At 36.5% G+C, this 21345-nt stretch overlaps 1 protein-coding gene across 17 annotated transcripts in view; it reads left to right on the forward strand.

Annotated features, from left to right (window-relative positions):
* Nucleotides 1-21345, forward strand: part of HMGCLL1 (3-hydroxy-3-methylglutaryl-CoA lyase like 1) — a 77869-nt gene that overhangs the window by 12825 nt on the left and 43699 nt on the right. For 14 of the 17 annotated variants that reach the window (XR_011095314.1, XR_011095313.1, XR_011095315.1 and 11 more), the window contains exons 2-5: nt 10116-10193; nt 11180-11287; nt 15703-15798; nt 17547-17695. Coding sequence is in view for 13 of the 17 variants with exons in the window: in XM_068678356.1 (XP_068534457.1) it covers nt 10116-10193; nt 11180-11287; nt 15703-15798; nt 17547-17695 (431 nt within the window). In the remaining 4 variants the exon portion in view is untranslated. The remainder of the gene's footprint in view (nt 1-10115; nt 10194-11179; nt 11288-15702; nt 15799-17546; nt 17696-21345) is intronic. The other 3 variants (XM_068678357.1, XM_068678358.1, XM_068678353.1) reach the window with 2 other exon arrangements.

The following is a 21345-nucleotide window of genomic DNA, read 5'->3' on the forward strand; positions in this document are numbered from 1 at the left end:
TTTTTGAAGAAACTGAGATGGTCATAACACAACAGAGGATAATTTTGTTGCAAGATCAGTGTGGTAGCCCATGCAATTTTTTTAACTAACAGAAGTAGTTTCAGAATACATTCCAAATGCACAATATAACAGAAGAAACAATGAGGTGACTTTAAGCCTGTTTATTACTTCTGAACTTGGCACTTCCTCACAAGAGGGGAAAATGAGAAATAGCCTAAGAAAGAATGTCAGTTTAATCTTTGATGTAGTATGAAGAGTATGACAGAAAAGAACTTTCCACCTTTTGTGTATTAAAAAACGCATTAATAAATTAGAACTTATTCTTACATTTTTACAATAAATGTGTAAGTAGACACTGCCAAATAGTATCCAAATGTATGACAAGACTTTCAATCAAACAAGAAGGAAGGAGTCAGGGTTTTCATTTGTGTATTCATAGTTCAAGTCAAGTTCACTTGAATTAGTAGGCAATGTATTTGTTGGAGGCAGCTGCAGGTTTAGTTTGCATCTCTTAGTGGCTAAACACATCCAGTGAAAGCAAAAGGGCAACTCCAAATCATAGAAAACAATATACAGCAGGTGTTTTGCACGAAGTATGTGAGGGTTGACCTTTTCTGGTCTAGCACAAATGAAAATAGTCTGAGAGGTGAGGAATTCCCTTCTCTTATTCCCTCTGTTTGACTCCTGCAAACAGAGATTATCTTGATTTATTAACACTGTAGCTCTTTTGGAAAATATGCTATTTTGTGTTTGGCCTGAAAGAAATGTCCTTTCATACAGAAAGGAGTTGCTTATTTATTTGATCTGTGAGATCTCTTGTTACATTTTGCTAAGAGCTAGGAGATGGCATGCTGGGAAATCGGCTTGCACTCTTATTAATACTCTGGTGATTCTCCTAGCAGAAAGTTCTTTAATGCAACTGAGAATTGTGCCTCAGTTTTCTCCTCTGTGAGTGTGGTTGTTTTTGTGTGTCACATGGAGCTCTTTTACTGTTGGAAGTTTGCTGTATTTTTCATGTAAGAGGCCTCTGCTTTTACGTAGAGCCTAGTTTGTTGCTTGGACAGAACACTGTCCTTTGGGATGACTCTCATAGCATCTGATAGCTGTAGTCTCCAGTGGGTAAGGTGATGATGCAGCAGGCTCAGGGAGAGTTAATGCACAAACACTACTTTAAAGGAATAGCTCACAACTGCTGCTACCCTAATCTGGAGCATATGACCTCCATAAGTAGAGCTTCTTCTTACAGTGACGGCCATGAACACTTGCTAACCTTTCTGTTGAGGTGCAATTGAGAGAAAGGGGCAAAGAGAGGAAGAAACACGTTGCATTCTGCTCCCAGCATGTGATCACATGGAGTAAAAAAAGTGCTCAAAGCAGCGAGGTCCAGCAGCTCACTAAAGGAGGGGAGCTGAGGGTGGCCATTGAGGGCTGACAAGGCAATGGGGTCACCAACCAGACAGTAGCAAAGTGGGATGAGCAGGGAAGACCCTGAGATGGTAACTAGATTTAATCAGGAGTCCAGATCATTGGGCAAGTTTGCGGTGATGAGAGAAGTCCCAAGTTTCAGCTGCAAGCGCAAGTCAGTGAGTCAGGGTCAGGATTAGGTCCAGTGATGGTAATCAGGGTCAGCCACACAACCCAGTGACCACTGCGCAGGTCAGTAGTGATGACAGAAGTCTAAGATAAAGCTGGAAAGTTAGTCCATGTAGGTCAAGGTCTGGATCAGTGAGAATGGTATGTTTACAGAGGAGTTAACTTCAAAACGAGGCAAAAGTTCAGTTGAACTCAGCTTCTAATGAGTAACTTCAGCAGAAGAATAGAAACCATGCCACTTGCTCCAAAGAGATGCTCAGAAACAGGAATTGGAATCCTCATTTGGACTGATGATGCTTAAATATCTGTATGCTACATGTTTCATTTCATATACCTGGAAGACTGGTGGTGTGTGTGAGGTCTCACAGAATTAGAGAGTGGTTGAGGTTGGAAGGGGCCTTTGGAGGTCATCTGGTCCAGACCCTCTACTCAAGGAGAGCAGGGTACTGAGGACTGTGTCCAGCTTCTGGAGATCTCCAAGGTGGGAGACTATAACCTCTCTAGGCAACCTGTGCTAGTGCTTGGTCACCGTCACAGTAAAAAAGTGTTTTGTGATGTTCAGATGTGACAGTTAACTTTATGTGCATTGCTTCTCATCCTGTCAATAGGCACTGCTGGAATGATCTTCATCTTCCTTTAGGTATTTATATACATCTCACTTGCTGAGAATATTTTGGATTGATCTGTTACAAGGAGTAATGTTACTTCCTCTCTTCTATGTTTTTGACTGTATTCTGAATTTTCAGTGAGGAAGAGTTAAGAGGCAGAGATGAAATGCAGCAGCCAGTTAGGTTAGGAACCATGTCAGCAAAGAAGGGTGAAAACCTAATTTACAATGAGGAAGAGAATACATTGCCTGCTGAGCTCTTGTAGGAGTTCAAAAGAAGCTTCTCCAGGTTTTCTTGATAACTCATTAGATGATGTATAGTTATTTGAGGCAGATGTCTGCTTGAAATTAAGACACCTGAATTAAGACATATGTTGGTGTCTACAGCAGCTGGAGTTCCTGTGACAGCCAGTGGAGATCTGGGACAGGACTCAGCTGCCTAAACAGCTGCCTACTGCCACTCTACACCTAGAGTATGTGGGACATCCTTATGGGATGAGGATATCTGTAGTTAAATGTGCAGGAGATGTATTCCTTCTAGAATGGCACTCAGTCTCTGAGTGCTTATAGAAGCCTGGAAATAGAGACTGTCAGCCACTAGAAGTCAACTACAGGATGAACTGAATCATTTTTTATCTCCATCAACTGTATTAAATAAAGCTTGTTCAACTACAGTGGGAATTTAGACATCTGGCATGCCTTTAGACATCCACATGGAAGCAACAATTCAGAAGCCCAGTTCAATTGCCATTTCAGGTGCTCTGCAGTGTATAGACATCTTGACAGGTTTGGAACGGGACCTTACTAAGTGGGTGAAATGTGCCCTTTCTGAACCGCATATGGAGGCCAGAACGCTTAAGTTGTCAAGAATGACTCTAGGTACATGTATGTAGACAACATGAGTAAGCTGAGGTTTCTTAAGCTTGACATGAATACTGCTCTTCAACTTTGACTTGCGTAGCTTCCTATCCTATCCTATCCTATCCTATCCTATCCTATCCTATCCTATCCTATCCTATCCTATCCTATCCTATCCTATCCCATCCCTTTCAGAAATCCTTTAGGATAGGATAGTAATAAATAGATTATGTTTTTCTTTTTTAAATTTGTGACCATATGTCCATGAGTAGTGTAGTTAGTGTGACTTGAACTTTCTAGTTTTCTGTGAGAATAGTATTCTTAACAGTGCAACATTTTTCATGAACTCCACAGCATTCCCTGTTAATGTCATTTGTTATCTTTTGAACTGTCAGTTCTTGAAAATTATGCTCACTTGATAGAATTATTTTTATGAAAGATTAATTATCTAAACAAAAGGATTTTTTAAAATATTATTTGTTAGTTAATATTATCTGCATTTAATTACCTTCTATTAACTATTACAGTCCTCTTTATAAACCAGATTAAATCAAAGAACTGGCCTCTCCGACAGCATGAGCATTTCTAGTTTGGCTGAATTCCCCTGTGTTTAAAATCACATTTCTTTTGTTCTTGTATGAATGACTTGTATTTAGTTGTAAGCAGCCTTGCAACAATATAATAAGTGTACTAGCAGATTATATTAGAATTTCATAATCAGTGGAAATGGCAGTAGAAATGTTAAAGCTATTACTTTGCAATAGTGAATTCCCAGTCAGTTCAGATAAGTAGCTGACACATCTAAATCACTGCTCTTTCATGAGCTCTCACAAGCCCTCTAATAAAAGTTATAAGCACATTCAAATCACATTTGAAGAGGTGGGCTAATATAGGCTGTAGGTAAGCTTACTACCCAGTACAAGACAGACATGGACATGCTGGATGGGGTGCAGCAAAAGGCCATGGAGATAATTAACAGATAGGAGCAGCTGTCATATGAGGAGAGGTTGAAAGAGCTGCAATTGTTTAGCCTGGAGAAAAGAAGGCTCAGGGTGTTCTTATCAATGTGTATTAACTACCTGATGGGGTGAAGTCAGGCTCTGCTCTGTGATGGGACAGGAGGCAGTGGGCACAAATTGAAGTGTAATGAATTCCATTTAAGAATCAGAAAAATGTTCTATACTATGAAGGTGGTCAAATGCTGTCACATGTTGCCCCGGGAAGTGGTAGACTCTCTATCCTTGGAGATAGTCAAGACCTGGCTAGACATAGTCATGGGCAACCTGCTTCAGTTGACACTGCTCTTATTGGTGCAGGGTGTGTGTGTTGTTGGTTGGATTGGACTACACGATTTATAGAGGACCCCTCTGTCCTCAACAATTTTTTGATTTGCTCCAGATAAGTTAACTCTACGTACAACTCTGCTTAACAGAATGAAATTCTGTAATGAATTACTTGGATTTTGTATTTTGCTGCTCTTCAGTTGATTGAATTCTTTACTGAAGAAGGCAGCCCAGAACTATTTCTATTCATTAAGTGGCATACTGCTGTTTTTTCTCCAACATCCCTAGGATTAGATATATAATTTTTTTTTTTTTTTTTTTTTTTCTTGAAAGCATGTTATTGACTCATTTAGTTTGCTATCCAGTTTAATATCCTAATATTTCTTTATGGAATGGTTTAGTCAGGTACTGTTGATCTTCCGTATTTCCTAAGTATCAATTATTTTTTGGTCAAAATTGTCAAACTGGAGAAATAAACATGATAGAATTTGTAAAGGACAGTCATAAAACAATTCTTTTAATTAGCCAGTATTAGGTATGATAATGATATCCAAAGTGTCATGTCATGTATTGCTTTTAGTACATTGTATTTGAGCAGGAGGGTTGGACTGGGTGACATCCAGAGATCCCTTGCAACCTCAACAATTCTGCGATTCTGTATTTATTTCTCCAGTATGTGAATGGAATTTGGACTTCTAGTCTTGTTGTCTAAACCATTTGTAACTGCTTTGCCTGATATCTCTGTTCTGTCATTCAATTTTTGAGTACTCAATAATATCAAAAGAACAGTTTACTTACTGAAAGTTTCTCACGGGTTCAAGATTATTTTTGCTAGTTATAGCCTCCTTCAAGCTACTGATCTTCCAGTGGTTAAGTCAGCAGTGTAGGGTAGATGTTCTAGGATGGATTCTCTGTTTATCTTTGCTGAGGGTTATTCACCAGGTGTGTCCCACTGTTTTCTGAATATCTGTATATATTCTTTATATCTCATGGGTGAACCTCCTCCCCTTTTCCCCTAGTTAACTTAGGAATGAATATCTTTTATATGTCTTCCTGTAGTGTGAACTATATAAATAAGTTTCTGTAATATCGCTTCAATCATTATTTGATTTGTAGTAAGATTTTTATTTCTTCCTGTTTATTTCCTGAGTGTCTTGTAAAGTTTAGAAGATTGACCATTGTTTTCTTTGTTCTTCTTCCAGCAATTGTACTTCTTATCTCAGAGCCTTTTCCCAGTTTTGGGGTATTTTTCCATGTCTCTGCATATGATGACATGTATAGATGGAGTTATGATGACGCCTCCCTGCTGATTCTTGTTTAAAACCACTCTCCTGGGCAATTCTTTTTTTTTTTTTTTTTCTTCTCCAAAACGGACCTACCTTTGCTCAGTTGTCCTCTGTGGCAGAACACCACCTTGTGGAAAAGAAAAGCAGAGCTTTATCTTTGCTTGGTTAGAAAGACGGGAAAGAACCAAACCTCCAGATTAGTCACCCTTATTTTTGGGTCGTTTTGGTTTTGATCAGCTCTGGATGATATCTGCCAGTGCTATTAATTGCCATATAGATGAGCTGTGTGGAATGAAAGGCAGAAGGCTGAACGAACCTCAGTGCCTTTACTAGAAGTTCTGAAGCAGTTACAGGGCTTAAAAAAGTGTGTTTATTTAATTTGATTACATTTATGGTTATGTAAAGAAGATTATACTGCTCTAATTAAGGGTTACTAGGACTTCTATTTATAACTCAGGGAAAATGTTTCCATACAGAAATTTGGCATACAGTGTCTCAAGCTGAATAGTATGGCTTTCCTTTTCCTATTTCTTTTTTTTCCTTTTTTTTTTTTTTTTTTTAAGACTCTTTGGCTGCATTTTGTTTTGAGGGAGGCATTTTTTGTGGTTTAATATGCTTTTTGTTCTCCCTTGGCAAGGCTAGATACATGGAAAAAACAAATTTTCCAGGCTCTTAGTCTTTTATGTCAACTATTTCCTTTTTGATATTTCAAACATTGTACTTTGGTAGTCATTACTTTTTAACAGAGCCAGTATATAATTCAATAAACAGTCACCTCTAAGTATCTGCCATAACTACTTTTTATACTTCATTACATGAGAATACTTCATTTAATATAATTAAGTATTATTTTTCTAAAACCAAACTGATTTGCCTGACATGTTTGGTGTTTAACAAATACTTGTATATTTCTGTAGGGTTCCCTTTTTTTTTTTTTTTTTTTTTTGATTCTGTTCATATACAAAAACTGTTTAATGCCTTACTTGAATGTATCAAAGTTTTCTGTCTCCTTGTTGGTTCTGAAAATCCTTCTCTTCTACCTGTGGGGACGGTGCACATTTAAAGCCCTCCAGTTAGAGTTAGGGGGACTCAGTGCCTCAATTCAGGAAGCTCAAGTCCTGGTTAAGGTCTAATGTCATCCAGATAGTAAACCCAAAGTGTTTAAACTCTGAATAAGCTCTTAAAGATTTCTGTCTGTTCTGTGGATTTGATGTTTGCCTTGTGAATGCAGATGGCATTAAGCCTGGCACAGAAAGTGATTGGTGGCTCCTGTCACTTCTTCATCTGTGTTTTAAGGTACGTCCAAACATTCTGTGACACTGATCAGAAGACTTAGCAAGGAGTCTCCTTTCCTGAGACCATTGACAAGTCTGTAACTCCAGCTTCTTGGAAGAATGTCCTAAAGATTTGGTTACTGAGTACTCACAGGACAGGTGAGACAAAGGTGAAGAGGTACTCCTTTCCTCCTCTGATTCAGCTTGGGCCACAGAGTGTGAAAAATGCTAGAGTCACTTAGTAGAAGATGGAACATGTAGTCATTTAGTCCCTGATTTATTTCTGAGTTTTATCCAATGATTATGTACTATAAAATGCATAAATACGACACAGGGGACTTATTCTAAGTATTTGCATCTCTTTTACTCGCTTGTTTTCTGAGCTTCAACAATACAGGACAAGAGAAATTATCAGTTAAGCAGAGGAGAAGGATGATGGGAAAAGGAATTGTGAAATGAGTAAGAAGCTGGCTGATGAGGAAATAAGTGAGAATGTTGAAAGCAGATTTATCAGACTGAAGGGACATTGCTGGTCGAGATCCTCAGGTCTTTTTGTTGAAAGTTTTTCTTCAATAAAACCAAACCAAATTTATTGAAATAATACATCTTTGTGTTTAAATAAGGTGATTGCGTTAGTCCAAATGTTTTAATTGTGAAATATCAGAGTGGTAAGATCTATTGATGACAGAAAGATGGGAGACATTGTCAGTAATGTACTGGATGCCACACAGGAGGAAATGAGTGACCTTGAAGAAAGGAGCGGTAGAGTACAGTAGATTAAATCAGGTTAAATTGAATGCAAAACAAGGCTTTTCTGGATGAAGAGCCAAGAGTCTAAGCCATTAATTCTTCAGCTTGAAAAGTATAAGGGTTTGTCTGTAGTGCTGCCTTGAATTTGCATTATACCGCAGGCCGTTATGAGAGTCATCCTGTACATCCTTGTCAGTGTCATGGTCACCAACAGTGAATTTTAGTTGGGACTTACTAGTGAGCAGGAAGGCTACAGAGAAAGTCGGGGGATAAGAGCCCATGGCTGGAAGAGATTAAACGTGTGTAATATCACAGATGGAAAATAAAAATCAATACTTGACTGCCTTTCTGCAATGCCTGTTCACACTGTTCTCTGTGAAATCCAAGGACTGCAGATCTCCCCTTAAGTGGCCATGTGAAAGGCTACGACACTTGATACAGCTGTATGTGCTGTTCTGGGAAGACAGGTACAGCTCTTCAATTTCAACAGAAGTTTTACCACAGTAGGAACTGAATAGGATTTACAGGATTTGGCTTAAGAATCGAACAATTTTGCCACTGAAGTTTTATGGATATTTTTCATGCTCTAAATTAAGCTTTGGTTCACATAATCTATTTTAGCTCCTTTTTTTTTCTTCTTCTTCTTTTTTTTTTTTTTTCTTTTTTTGCCAGTCACAGCTTTATTCATAGCAAGGCTATGGCATTTGTCTTGTAACAAGAAGGATCAGATAATCATGAAATAAGCCAGATTTATGCCTTTAGTGCTGAAGCTGTGCCATATTTGTGAAAATAACTTGGGAAAAAAAAAAAAAAAAAAAAAGAGAAACAATATGCTGCAGATGTGAAGGTTTTACCTTCACATTTTAGTAGGTTTATACTGTCAGTGAGTGTGGGCTTAGCACAGCCTGACAAAGTTTTAACTTACCAGATGTTCCACGTGATCAAATAGATACTATGCAGCTGTTTCCCATTCTTTTTACTGCGCTCAGATAAATATACAGTAAATGCTCTGAAATATGTTTATTGTATTTTAGCCAGTATTTTGTCTGTTACTGGAGAGAGAGAGCTTCCTTTAATGCACGGGCACTGAGAATGCAGGGAAAAAACAAGGTGCTCTAGAAATTTGGTGCAAATGACTCACTTTCCATTGCTGTGAGGAGAAATTAGCAGTCACTTGGTAGAAACTACACTGGTGATACTAATAAGGAAGGGATGAAAAACATGTTTTAAAAGTTGTGAGATTAGCGGTCATATTTATGCATGGCAGAAGCGACTTCTGCAGGTCGTGCCTGTTCTCTGTGCAAGCTCTGACTGCTGCATGCAGGAGTTGTCCCCTGGAGCTGACAGTTTCATGGCTCCAGTGGAATTTAGCTGCCAGGGAAGGTAAAGGTTGTAGAGGGAGCAGCAGTCCCGCAAGTAGCTAGCACTAATCCCATCAAGGGCTTTAACACTGGAATGGAGACGCTGGGTTGGATTTTGTATTCAGTGCAAAACAGAAAACAGGGCACCTCCAGAGCTCCTGATGGAGAAGAACGTTCCTGCTTTCTTCATCCTGTCTGTTCACCTGGGAGCTGGCTCTGTGGCCAAAGTTGGCCATCGAATTTGTTTTTAAAGACACACAGCTTTTGGGGGTCAACCTAAGCAACTGCTCTGAACTGTTGCAGGTCCTACAGGCCCAGGTTATGTTAACTACCACACCTGTCAATTTGATTGAATAACAGAGCAGCTAAATAATAAAAAAGGAAGTTTCATTTCCCCTCACCTGCTTTTTTGATCTCGTTTCTTGTTCCTCCCCCTCCAGCTCCCCATGCTCTCCTTAGCCCTTTGACCTTACTGCTGCCTTCTTTCTCTCCTTTCACCATCAGCCTCCTGCCTTTTCAGATCTGCTCTTAAACCTGGAAGATTTTTCTTGTCTACCAGGGGCCTTCCTTGTTCTCCTTTAAATCTTTCTTTAAAACCTTCATCTTCCAGTGGAGGAATTACTTTCATCTTTCATTAATAATCTCTTCAACATTTCTTGTCTTCTCTGCCCTGTTCCTTTCAGATTTATAGCCTAGTCTTGCAAACGTTTACACAGAAGTAACTGTTCAGTTAAATTGAGAACATTCAGGTAGAAGCTTGGAGGATGGGATCATTTGTTTGGAAGCTTTTTGAAATGGGAATATTTCTCACTCTGTAAAACACGGTGTTCATTTATGGTTTTATGTACATTTTTATAATAAACATTTGTAGCCTCCGAGGAGCAGTGGAACGTATGTGCAGATAACTTCTGCTTTATATTCCCTAATTCAAGGTGTGGAATATATTCTCACAGAGTTTGAAAGGCAGTGAGCAAACTTACTGTTGACAGTATGACTTTATACCCTGAATAATATAAGAACCATGAAAGAGGACAAGTACAAGCTGTGCCTTTTATTTTAAAGATCTTCATTGTTTAGTGTTTCAGTATCGATTTGTGTTTCAGGAATCCCAAACATCTGGACTGCCTGAGTACATAAAGATTGTAGAAGTTGGGCCAAGGGATGGATTACAAAATGAAAAGGTAATTTTTCTCTTTTAGTGTGTGTGTGTTTTGACATGGATATCAGTGTCATTTTCATTGTCTAAAATACATACATCCTGCTAATCACCATTTCTTCCATTTTGTACAGTAAGTATATTTGCATATATTAATAACTGTCTTGCATGTTAGAATAAGATATTATTACTGTTTAGCCAGATGTAAATCATATCACTTCTTGCTAAACTTGGTTAACTAGGCTTTCTGTTACTCAGCCACCATTTTTTCTCTGGAATTAGTTTTGTCAACTAATTGCATTATGTCATGACATAATTAGTAAGCACCAAAAATACTAGCTAGCTATTTTTTTAATATGTGTTTGTGCTACATATGCTACTGTAATAGGAATAGTACAATAGATTTTGTCGTATTTCCTGGTGAAATAACATAGAAAGGAAACAAAATCGCTCTTTTAATGTTATTTGCCTGAAGGCGGATTGGGAAGCATGGAAGAAGATTGAAAGAGACTGTATAAAATACAGTACATGTGTCAAAACAATCATCCCTTTCTGCAAACGGGAGGTTAAGCTTATACATGTTGATACTGATATTAAAGGTGTTAGTAGAGTTAATGGTATTAACAGAATAGGAGAATTACTCTGCCCCAGCCTTGGAGCTTTTTTTTATCCCATTTTTCTGTGGGTGGACTCTTCTGTATTATTTTCCTTCGTCACTTATTTTCTAGGCTGATCTTTGGTTCCTAACAATTAGGACAGATCTATAAACAGTTACATGTAAGTGTTTCTTTATTCTTTTGTAGTGGGCAAAGAAATGGAGTAGGATCTTGTATACTTCCTAGTGCTTTTCCTGTATTGTAGCTTCCTACTCTCATTAAACAGTATAGTCATGGTATAATGTACCAGTGTAATTCATGATTTTAAAATACACGTATTGATTATGTACGAAAGACTTATGAAAGTTTCTTACTGCATGAAATACTTTACTATAGCATGTCTCCATGTTCACAGGTGATAGTCCCAACTGATATCAAAATTGAGTTAATCAACCGGCTTTCCAAAACAGGCCTTTCTGCAATAGAAGTGACCAGTTTCGTTTCATCCAAATGGGTGCCTCAGGTATGTAAAATCATCACCATTTCTACTTTCAATTTACATGTAATTCCATGCAGTGAACGCTTCCAGTAGTATTGTCTGTATAAATAAAGAAGACAATGGAACAGGAGTAAATTATCATCATCATTATTTATTTTTTTTTTGTAAAATCAGATGCTGTAGTCAGGTGCTGTTTACACAATTTTCAAGTTTTGTGGTTTGATTTAGGTCCACTGAACTTGGGCTAATTATTAAAAGTAGTCCAAATGCACATGCATACTATATATGCTAGGACTATACATACCTTTATCTGTCTGCCCCACTAATTGTATTCCAATGAAAAACATCAATCTGGAAGAATTTTTATTATATGTACCTGTGTCCATTGAAGGGCTTGTTGGAACACAAAGGTTTGTAACTTCTAATTATAAGGTGCTCTGCCAGCTGATGTTATCCATAGCCATGAGTTGCTTGCCTTGGAGGGGGGGTTACCTATGGTGAGTGCAGACATAGTCGGTGTCAACAATTGAAGAAAATGAGTGGAGCACTGCAGTGGATGACTACATACTCTTCAGAAGGAGTAGGCTAGGAAGGAGAGGTGGTGGGGTAGCCCTGTATGTTAGGGAGTGTTTGGATTGTCTTGAGATTGATAATGGTCATGACAGGGTTGAATGTTTTTTTAGAGGAGATTGTAGTGAGGTGGGCATTGGTCTTTTCTCCCAAGCAACAAGCAATAGGACAAGAGGAAATGGCCTTAAGTAGTGCCAGAGGAGGTTTAGTCTGGATAATGGGAAAAATTTATTCACTGGAAAGGTTGTGAAACACTGGAACCAGATTGCCCAGGGAAGCAGTTGAGTCACCATCCCTGGAGGTATTTAAAAGATGTGTAGTTGTGGTGCTTGGTGACATGGTTTAGTGGTAGACTTGGCAGTCTACCACTGTTAATGACTGGACTTGATGATCTTGGTATTTTGCAACCCAGGTGATTCTGTGATAACATGGCCACTCATGGTCTTGGCTGCTCTGAGTGAAAAGGCAGTGTAGGCCATGTCAAGACTTCTTAACAGAGCTGTTCTTGGGAGCCTCTGCAAAGCCTTATTCCAGGTTTTTCTTGCTTCTAGCTTTGTTCTCCTGCCTTTCTGCTTTCTTTCCAAATCTGAAATATTAGACATTGTCATCACCCTCCAAACGTAAAAAAAAAAATTCAGGTGATTTCCAATTTCTTCCATGCAGCACCAGGGCAGGAACTTGTGTGTGTTGTGTGCAAGGAACAGCAATAAGTGAGGAATGGGAGAATTGAGTTACAGGATGCTGAGTGGGGATAAAAGGTGTGGGGACAATGGATTGACACCATGAGTAAAGACCAACTGGGTTATAGGATTCTGAGCTACTTTAAAGTGAGTTGCTTCATCATTTATGTAGTGATAAAGAGTTGAGAACATGAAGTCAATTTACAGAGTGACAAATTCAAGTATCCATATGAAGAGCAGTGCAGCTGATCTCCGGGGAACATTCATGGCAGAGGGGACTTCTTGTGGAAGCAACTCCAATTCAGAGATGTAGAATCAAGTGAAGAAAATCCAGGTACCCAGAACTTGTACAAATGGAGGAAACTTCTCAGAAATGCTCCCTAGCACCAAACCAAGGCAGCAGACTCCACTGAGTCTGAAACTAAAATCCCACTGTATGCACATGAACAGTTGAGTATTTGTATGTTTAGTAAGGACTGTACAAGTTACTTTCAAGTTTTACTTTGTAAATAATTAATATGAGAAAATATTTTTTTAACAACAATTTTGTTTGCACATCTTCTGTCAAAATGTATAAAAACTTTTGTCCAGTTTAAGCTGAGAATGCATCCTGGAACTGAGCTGTGTTCCAGGCTTTCCTCTGGGAAAAACATGGTATGATCATACTTTTTCTTATCATGAGCGAGCACAGTGAACTGGCTGTACAGCACATACTGATTAATTTTAATGTTCCTAGGATCACTAGAGAAGGGCTCAAAGGAAGGATAATAGGAAAGAGAGAGAGAACACTGACAAAGCAGGATTTCTTTGGTGACAACATAGGAACAATATGCATTCAGACTGTGTTGATTAAAAGTGTATATGCTAGGTTTTTGCAAGTGTCATCAAGCTTTGGTGGTAACAGTATGGGCCATTAAGAATACCAAATTTAGAACAAGTTTGTCAGTTTTAGGAAAAATGATCAATCCCTTCTTATCTTAAATTCATGTCTGAATATTTTATTTTAATGGCTTTATTTGTGTTTATTTTTTTTTAATTTAAAAGATAAGATTGTGTTGCTCTGATATGAAGTGCAGTCCTGTCTTTGTCTTTTCTTTGCTCCTTTCTTTTTTATTTTCATAGGTCATGGGAATAGAACTCATGGTTATGTTTAGATCACTCATTCACTTATTTCTTTTTTTAGTATTTTAAAGCTCTTTTATGGTTTCCCATCCACTGTTTTTTTTGGCAGTGATTTTATTGCTGAAAAAAGCTAAAAGAAAAAGTTCCACAGTAGCAAGGTGCCATATAAAACAGGATCCCACACCTATAACCTAAATGGCCAAAAATTATAAATAACTATGATTAGAAAGCTTATTTTTAAAGAAATTTGGAAAAGAAATATTTTATTACAATTTAAAATCTTCTAACATGCAATATATGTTAAAATGGGATTTTACCTACAGGAAAAATATTAATGGGACAAATGTAGTACATAAAATATTATTTGGACCTGGCAGCTTTATACTGTTTGAAACTGTGTCATTTTGGATTTCTGGTATATTTTAAGTCAGGCTATAATTTTAAAGTATGGAATTAGTTCCAAGATTTGCTATTTAATCAATCATTTATTTTTAAACATTCTCCCTTGCCCTGAGAAATTTTATTAAATTAAGGAATGAAAGATTGTCCTTAAACCAATAAGGCAGTATAGAATGTCTTTTGTGAGTTTATCAGATATGTTAGGAGATCACACTGGTTTAATTTACATTAGAAGCAATTACTAAAAGTTGCATTATACCATCACTTGATTCCTAATGGAAAATAAGTTGTACCTGGCTATAAGACACATTTTGTACCATGTATTCCCTTCTTTATAGATGTGTGGTGGGCTTGCATACAAGGGACATGCACACATTTTTCTGACATTTTTAATTCATCCATATTCATAAGAGAAAAGCAATGACATGAAGATTCTAGGTTGATGGTAGTACTGGCTATATATATATAATTTGATATAATATCAAATATAATTTGATACAATGTGCTTAGAACTGTCATACTGCATCAATATCTTATGCATTCCAAATTACAAGTTACTAAACCTTTGTAGTTCATCTATTTTTTCATACAGTATTCCTAAACTGACTTTTCATGAGTGTGAAAAGAATAAGAAATCCAATTCAATATCAGAATAAGTATTATTTGCTTGGAAGATTTGCATATATGAGTGCTGATTTAAACAGTATTTAAAACACACTATTGAGATTATTTTTATAAAACTCAAAATCTGTAAGACATGAAATACAAAGGATATGTGTTATTTTATCTTCATTGTTTTTGCAGACAACATTAAAAATAAACTTGCTTTTCTTCCACTTATTTCAAGAAATAAATTGTCTAAATAATCTACAGTTTATTACATGAATAAATCATTGATTCATCTTCCTGATTACTACAGGGCACTACATTTAATCTTGAGTGAGAAAAGCTTCAGTATATCTTACAAAGGTAGAGTTTCTCTTGTGAGGGGAGGCTAAGGAAAACAAATGCTTCAATAAAGTATTGTTCTTTGACCTTTCTGTAATAAACAGTATGTTCTTCTGTTAAATGAAAATCCTAAGTATATTAAATGTTGCGCTATGCAGAGTTCCGTATTTTGCTTTATTGTTTTATGAATAGACTTATGATTAGTCTTTCAAATATGCTGGTTACAGTGTTGCATAGGTTCAATCACAAGCAAGATTGTGAAGTCGCATTAGTAAGAGTTCTGAGAATTCAGTATGTGGACAGTTCTAAAATTTAGTTATTTTGTTAGTTCCACCTGTGGAATCCATTAAGGTAGTTTTAAAGTTACAATAACAATTGATGATTAATATGATAAAAAAGTTTTTCAGCGTATGATGCAATTTATGTTGTTACGGATACACACAAAAAGAACGTTTTGATAATTTTAGCTCCAATTCTGTATTCATGTAGAATTTGAATGCTTGCAGCTCAAGTATTCAAAAGTTAAGAAATGCAAGAAAGGGCAAGTGTACAACCTCAATTTAATCCCTTTCCTGTTATCCTTTCTGTATGAACTGTATACAATCTAGACAATAATCTAGACAATAGCATGGTCTAAGTGATTTTTTGCTTAGATACATAAAATCAAAAAATAATTGACAATCAATACCATTATTATATATATATTTTGTTATGTTTTAGATGGCAGATCATAAAGAAGTAATGAGAGGCATCGAGCGACATCCTGGAGTCCGATATCCTGTTCTCACACCTAACCTTCAAGGTTTTCATAATGCTGTAAGTGCATTTGTAAAAGATATCCACAATTACCTCCTTCCTGTTTTCTTGTTTTCCTTCACTTCCAGCTCAGTACCATAAACTAGCTATTTATCATGTACCCTATCCTGTTAGAGCTAAACTATGCTTTTTTTTCCCCTCTTTTTCTTTTGATGAAAAACTCTGCATCTTCATCGTGAAAAATGAATGAATTAACAGAGTGATGTTAAGTTGCTATATATTCAAGCTTTAATGAAAGTATCATTCAATCAGTCTTCGCAAATTCCTATAAATGATGATTGCATGTAAAGAGAAGGAGAATTCCTTTTACTTCTTTGACTTGTTGGCCCTGGAAAAGGTTCTGAAGAGTGTTTTCTTATTGGAAAGTAGTGAGTGAATTAAATGAAAATGGTTTATAGGAATGTATTAGATTTCTTAAATTTCGCATTTAATTTCAGTAGGGTTCAAAATTATTGATTGTTTCAGTTCATACTAGACAATATTAAGAATGATAGGACTTGAAGTGTTTGGAGCATTTCAGTCTTCAAAAAACAGTAATTTTTTTCTGTGTTTTCTGAAATTGTTTTTAGGCTTCTGTGCCTTGCCTTGATATAGGACAAGCCATATTTGAAAGAGATATTGCTTGATGGACATTTGTGTATAGTCTGTCCTTCAGGTTCTATACTGCACATGCAATCTCTGTTAAAACAGAATCCTGTACATAGGCGAGTCAACCATTGGTAGTCAGATTTATAGTGCCACAACTGTGTCTGCAGTGGTAGCTTGTATGAATTAAATTATATCTCTATGTAATCTACTTAGAGATATAGTGAAGAGAAAACAATAAATAAATAGTTGCAGGTGATTCCTGAGTTCTTTCTTGCTGCTATGTTATTTTTTCCCTCTATTTGAAAGCATTTTTGTTCCTGTAACAGTTGCTGAAGATTCGAAGTTATCCCTCAGGAGCAGAAGGTAAAGGGAAAAAAGTGAGAAAAAATGAGCCAGAAAAAAATGATTTTTAAAAACTATTAATTAGCTATTCTCCTAAGTTTAAATGTTTTCTCCAATCACTTGACTTTCATCATTCTGATTTACCTCATGTTATTTGATTTACTGAGGTACTGAGTACAAGCTCAGGCTAAGTGCCCCTTCAGTGAAGCAAAAACATTGACAAGTTCTCTAGGCTGGTATGTGCTTAGAGACTTTTTCTCAGCAGACTCCAGATATACATTCTACGTACTGTCCCTATCAACTATGACACTAAGACCAGTGGAGCTCTGGATCTTACAGCTGACTGTATCAAAGAAATTCCTTTTGGTTACTGTTGCTGGTGTAGGAACAAGCAGGGTACAGAGCCCTGTCCTAAGTGTGAGAATGACTTCCTAGCGTTCACTAGAAACAGGATTTTTTAGAGGATGGATATTTCAGGGATGTTATTTGATCTTTTCTTTTTGTGAAAAATGAAATGTAAGTATCAATCATTGTTATTTGTGGAGTATATTCACATAATTTCCTGCATTTTAATACCTATGTTTATCACTTCAGAAATGTGTGTGTATCCAATTGATAGGAAGGAAATTTACCACAGCATAATGAACTCAAAGTTTAATTCAATTGGTTTGTATGCAGTAGATTAAAAATAATGTAATTAAACTATTATTTGAGATATAGATTAGATTTATAATGTCTTTAAAGTCGTATACAGAATTAAACAATCTAAACTTCTAATACAGTGTTATGCTTCTATTTTGTTGAAATGTATTTTGCAGATTGCAGCAGGAGCTACAGAAGTCTCAGTATTTGGTGCAGCATCTGAATCTTTTAGCAAAATGAATATTAATTGTTCTATTGAAGAAAGCATAGAAAAATTTGAAGAAGTTGTTAAATCAGCAAGGAATATGAATATTCCAGTGCGTGGGTAAATATAAAGATTCTTAAGTAATACAGAGATATTGGAGTCACTGTTAAAGGGATTATTTTTGTACCAGTAGAAAAGGATACTACCAAATTTTTACATCTTAATTTAATAAAATAACAGTTTTTATTGTGAAAACACTTAAAAAAAATACATATATTTATTAATTTTGTTCTATATATTGTAAATACTAATGACAACTAGTTTTTCTGGAAATTGAAAAAAATAACAACTGTATCTACATATCCATTTACTCTGCAAATTTTTATATTATCATAGGTGACAGAATAAAATTTGTTTTGTGTTGCTGAGATCTTATAACATCCTGAACCTTAAAAAGTATCCTGCATACAGAATAATAGTATTGATAATGTATCACTTAATACACTGTAGGATCAAGGTATAAAAATGATGGAACAAATTTTTTCCTAAAGAAAAAAAAATCATGATGGTTATCCTGAAATCTCCAGGAGCTGAAGTGTATGGAGTATCTAGTGCATGCAGCTCTGAAATTGCCAGTATTTATCTTTATCTTGAGTATTTTATTTTAAAGTTGAAATACTCCTGAGTGTTACTGGCCCTTGGACAGTCTTTTTCATTTGCTTTTTCTGTTGTATTATGCAGAGCTTCATATCTAAGATTATTGGTGAACATCCTTGTGAATACAATAACGTTCATATAGTTTCAAGATGAAACTCCTCAGTGAGGTCCATTGAGAATTATTAGTCATACAAGCTACATACAAACTCAATCTAAGGAAGTACCTGGAGCTGAAAAGTGATAGAGGTAGATACCTTACAGGCTTAGTGCTTGGAAACCTGTCGGGAATTAGTACTGAGATTTGTCTTTGCTTCAGAAATAGTGAAGAGGTAATGCTACTGCTCTCTTCTTGCACATTACTGTGTTAGTTTGAGTATTTGCCTTGAGAAGGGCAGACCTGACTTCTAGTTCTACCTCAGCCTCAGAGGATCAGAGAATAACAGAATGGATGAGGTTGAAAGGGACCTCTGGAGGTCATCCTGTCCAACCCAAGGATTTTAACACACATCCATCCAACAAAGGGTTTTGACACACAGCTTGTAAGTGTTCAATCTTTTTTGCCTAGCCTGGTTATGTATTTCAGGTGGACAATCACTTAGAGGTAATATCTTTCAGTGTATTAAGAAACATGAATTTGTACCAGTTTAAATACTCTATCTAGCTACTAATCGCTCACATAGAGTCAGGTTTTGCCTTCCTGAGCAACATATCTTATAAGAAGTCTGTTGTCTAACAGATCTCTACACCTATTTGCTGTGTTTTTCTGAAAGTAAACTCTGAGCTGAGAATATAACTAGCAACTGAAGTTCTCCAGGAGGATTAAGATCAGGGATTAATCAGACAGAACTGTAGGTCCCAGATAGGTGTAGAAAAAAGGACACAGTCAAATCAGAAAAGGCAGCATTTGTATAGCAACAAACCTTTAGCACTGGTGAACATTTGTTCACAAAATTTCTGTTTTCCAGTTTCTTCAGATGTCTAAGCATGTCAAGTAGTATTTTCTTTCATGTTCCTGTATTTCACTACCAAACTCAAAACAAATGGCACAACAGAGCCAGCCAACTATCAAGGGAATCCTCAAAACTTGTGCATTGTATGTGTTTTTGGATAGCTATGGGTGTCAATAAATGGACTTTGCAATTGGTCCAGGAGATGTAAACTACAGCTGATGAAGAAACTCCCTGTGGTGGACTCTAAGTTGATGTTGAAGCTTAAAATGGTAACTAATCTTCTCTGCACTAGTTTGCACATGCTTAAGAAAGTGGAACCCCGCTGCTTCTTTTCCACAAATGTGTGTCTAAGGCATTTGTATTATGCCAGCAGAAGCTATTCTGGCTCTGATACACTGACACGTGATGGAAATGACTGTTCCCACAGTGGGATTCTACAACATTCCCATACATTTGTTGTTAACTACCTGATCAATCATATGTGGTCACACAGCAGAAAAGATTGAGAAAGCACCATGTTGGGATGACACTTAGAAAGAGCATGAACTAAGAGGCAGAAAATGAGAGAAGCGGAATAGAGTAAGACAATAATAATATTAAAATAATTAAGAATAAAAAGAAAGAAAACAAGCTTAGAAGATACAGTGAAAGGGATATCAATAAGCATGTAAGAAAGCAAACAGTGAAGAGCAGCAATCCAGAGATGAAAAAAAAAAAATAACCCAGAGAAAATATAATCAGATTATATTTTAGAAGTGCTTACTTTGTGCATCCAGTGCAAAGATCTGTAATTTCACTTCAGTGTGCAAACCTAAGCAAACTTCACATGGCATATGCAGGACAGTTTCATTGAGTCTGTCATGCCAGGTGCAACATGTTACACAACGCTTCAGCAGTGAACTGCTAAATATCAGATATGCTATAAAGAGAACAAAGTTGAAGCTGTGAATGAAAGCTGTGATGTAAGTCCATTCCAGCTATAGCTATCTTCCTCAGCCTTACAAGTCTAAGAAGAGTGAATCATTGAGAAGCAGGAGGCCACTGACAGAATGATTGCCTTTGTAGAACTGTAACTGAGTAAAGAATCCAATTAGAAGGGATAAGTACATTGAAGTGTGTTTATATTACAGCTATCTTCAGCACAGAATATTAGCTTGGGAACTAATTTTTCTAGTGAAAATTAGAGATTGAGACATTGAGATATAAGATATTATACTAAAGTTATATTTCAACAAATCAATAATTTTAGAAGACTGACTGGTATTTGTCCAAGGGGATCTAACTTAATTCAATAGTGAAGTTGCTAATCTGCTAGAACTCTGACAAGAATCTAAATTGCAGAAAATGGAACTTTATTTCATAGCCAGAAAACCTGAAGTAATAATTCAAAGTATCTAAAGCATCATCTCAATATTGTTTTCAGTATATGAAAATATTCAATAGAAAGTTTTAAACATGCTAAGTTAGAAAATAAATCAGAACCAGTTAATACAATTCATTTGGATTTTCAGTGCACATTTAAAAAAATCCTTCCAGGAAGATTTCGAAGAGGCAAAGTAGTAATTAATGAGAAATTAAATGTTGTTAGGGATCAGAGTCCAAACAAATAATGTTTTTGAGAGAATAGTTATCAGCTACTGTGATACACTGAGTCTCGTAGCTGCACGTTCATACTCATTTAGACACACTTCTCGTGAGTTACAGAAATCTCTAGGAAGCACTGAGACTGAATGATTGCTTAGAAATAAAAAGGATTGATTAGTGTCCATCTACCTCAGTATTTTCTGTTAAGCTTCAATATCCTGTCTTTTGTAGACTAGAATTCTGAAAACCAGAAAAAAAGATCAGGCGCATGAACATGCAGAGTACAGGACTCCAATGGCAGATCTCTTTAACAAAGTTCTAGAAGGTGAACTTGAAATGTCTAATTAGTTAAAAAATAAAGAAATATCCATACAGAGGAAGCATCAGTTCTGAATGCCAAATCCAGGAAGTAAATAAGTCTGTTTACAGTATTTCAGCTACTTATGATAGGACGATTATGGAAGCAGCCCATCAATTCCAGCTCAGTTCTGGAAGTCTTGTGCTAATACTCAACAAAAGCCTGCACTGAATTCCTTAGGACTTGAGTGGAGGTGCTTCATTAGTTTGCAAGTACTGAAG

This window comes from Anas acuta, chromosome 3 (genome assembly GCF_963932015.1).
Source record: "Anas acuta chromosome 3, bAnaAcu1.1, whole genome shotgun sequence".
In the NCBI taxonomy this organism is placed as follows: Eukaryota; Metazoa; Chordata; class Aves; order Anseriformes; family Anatidae; genus Anas; species Anas acuta.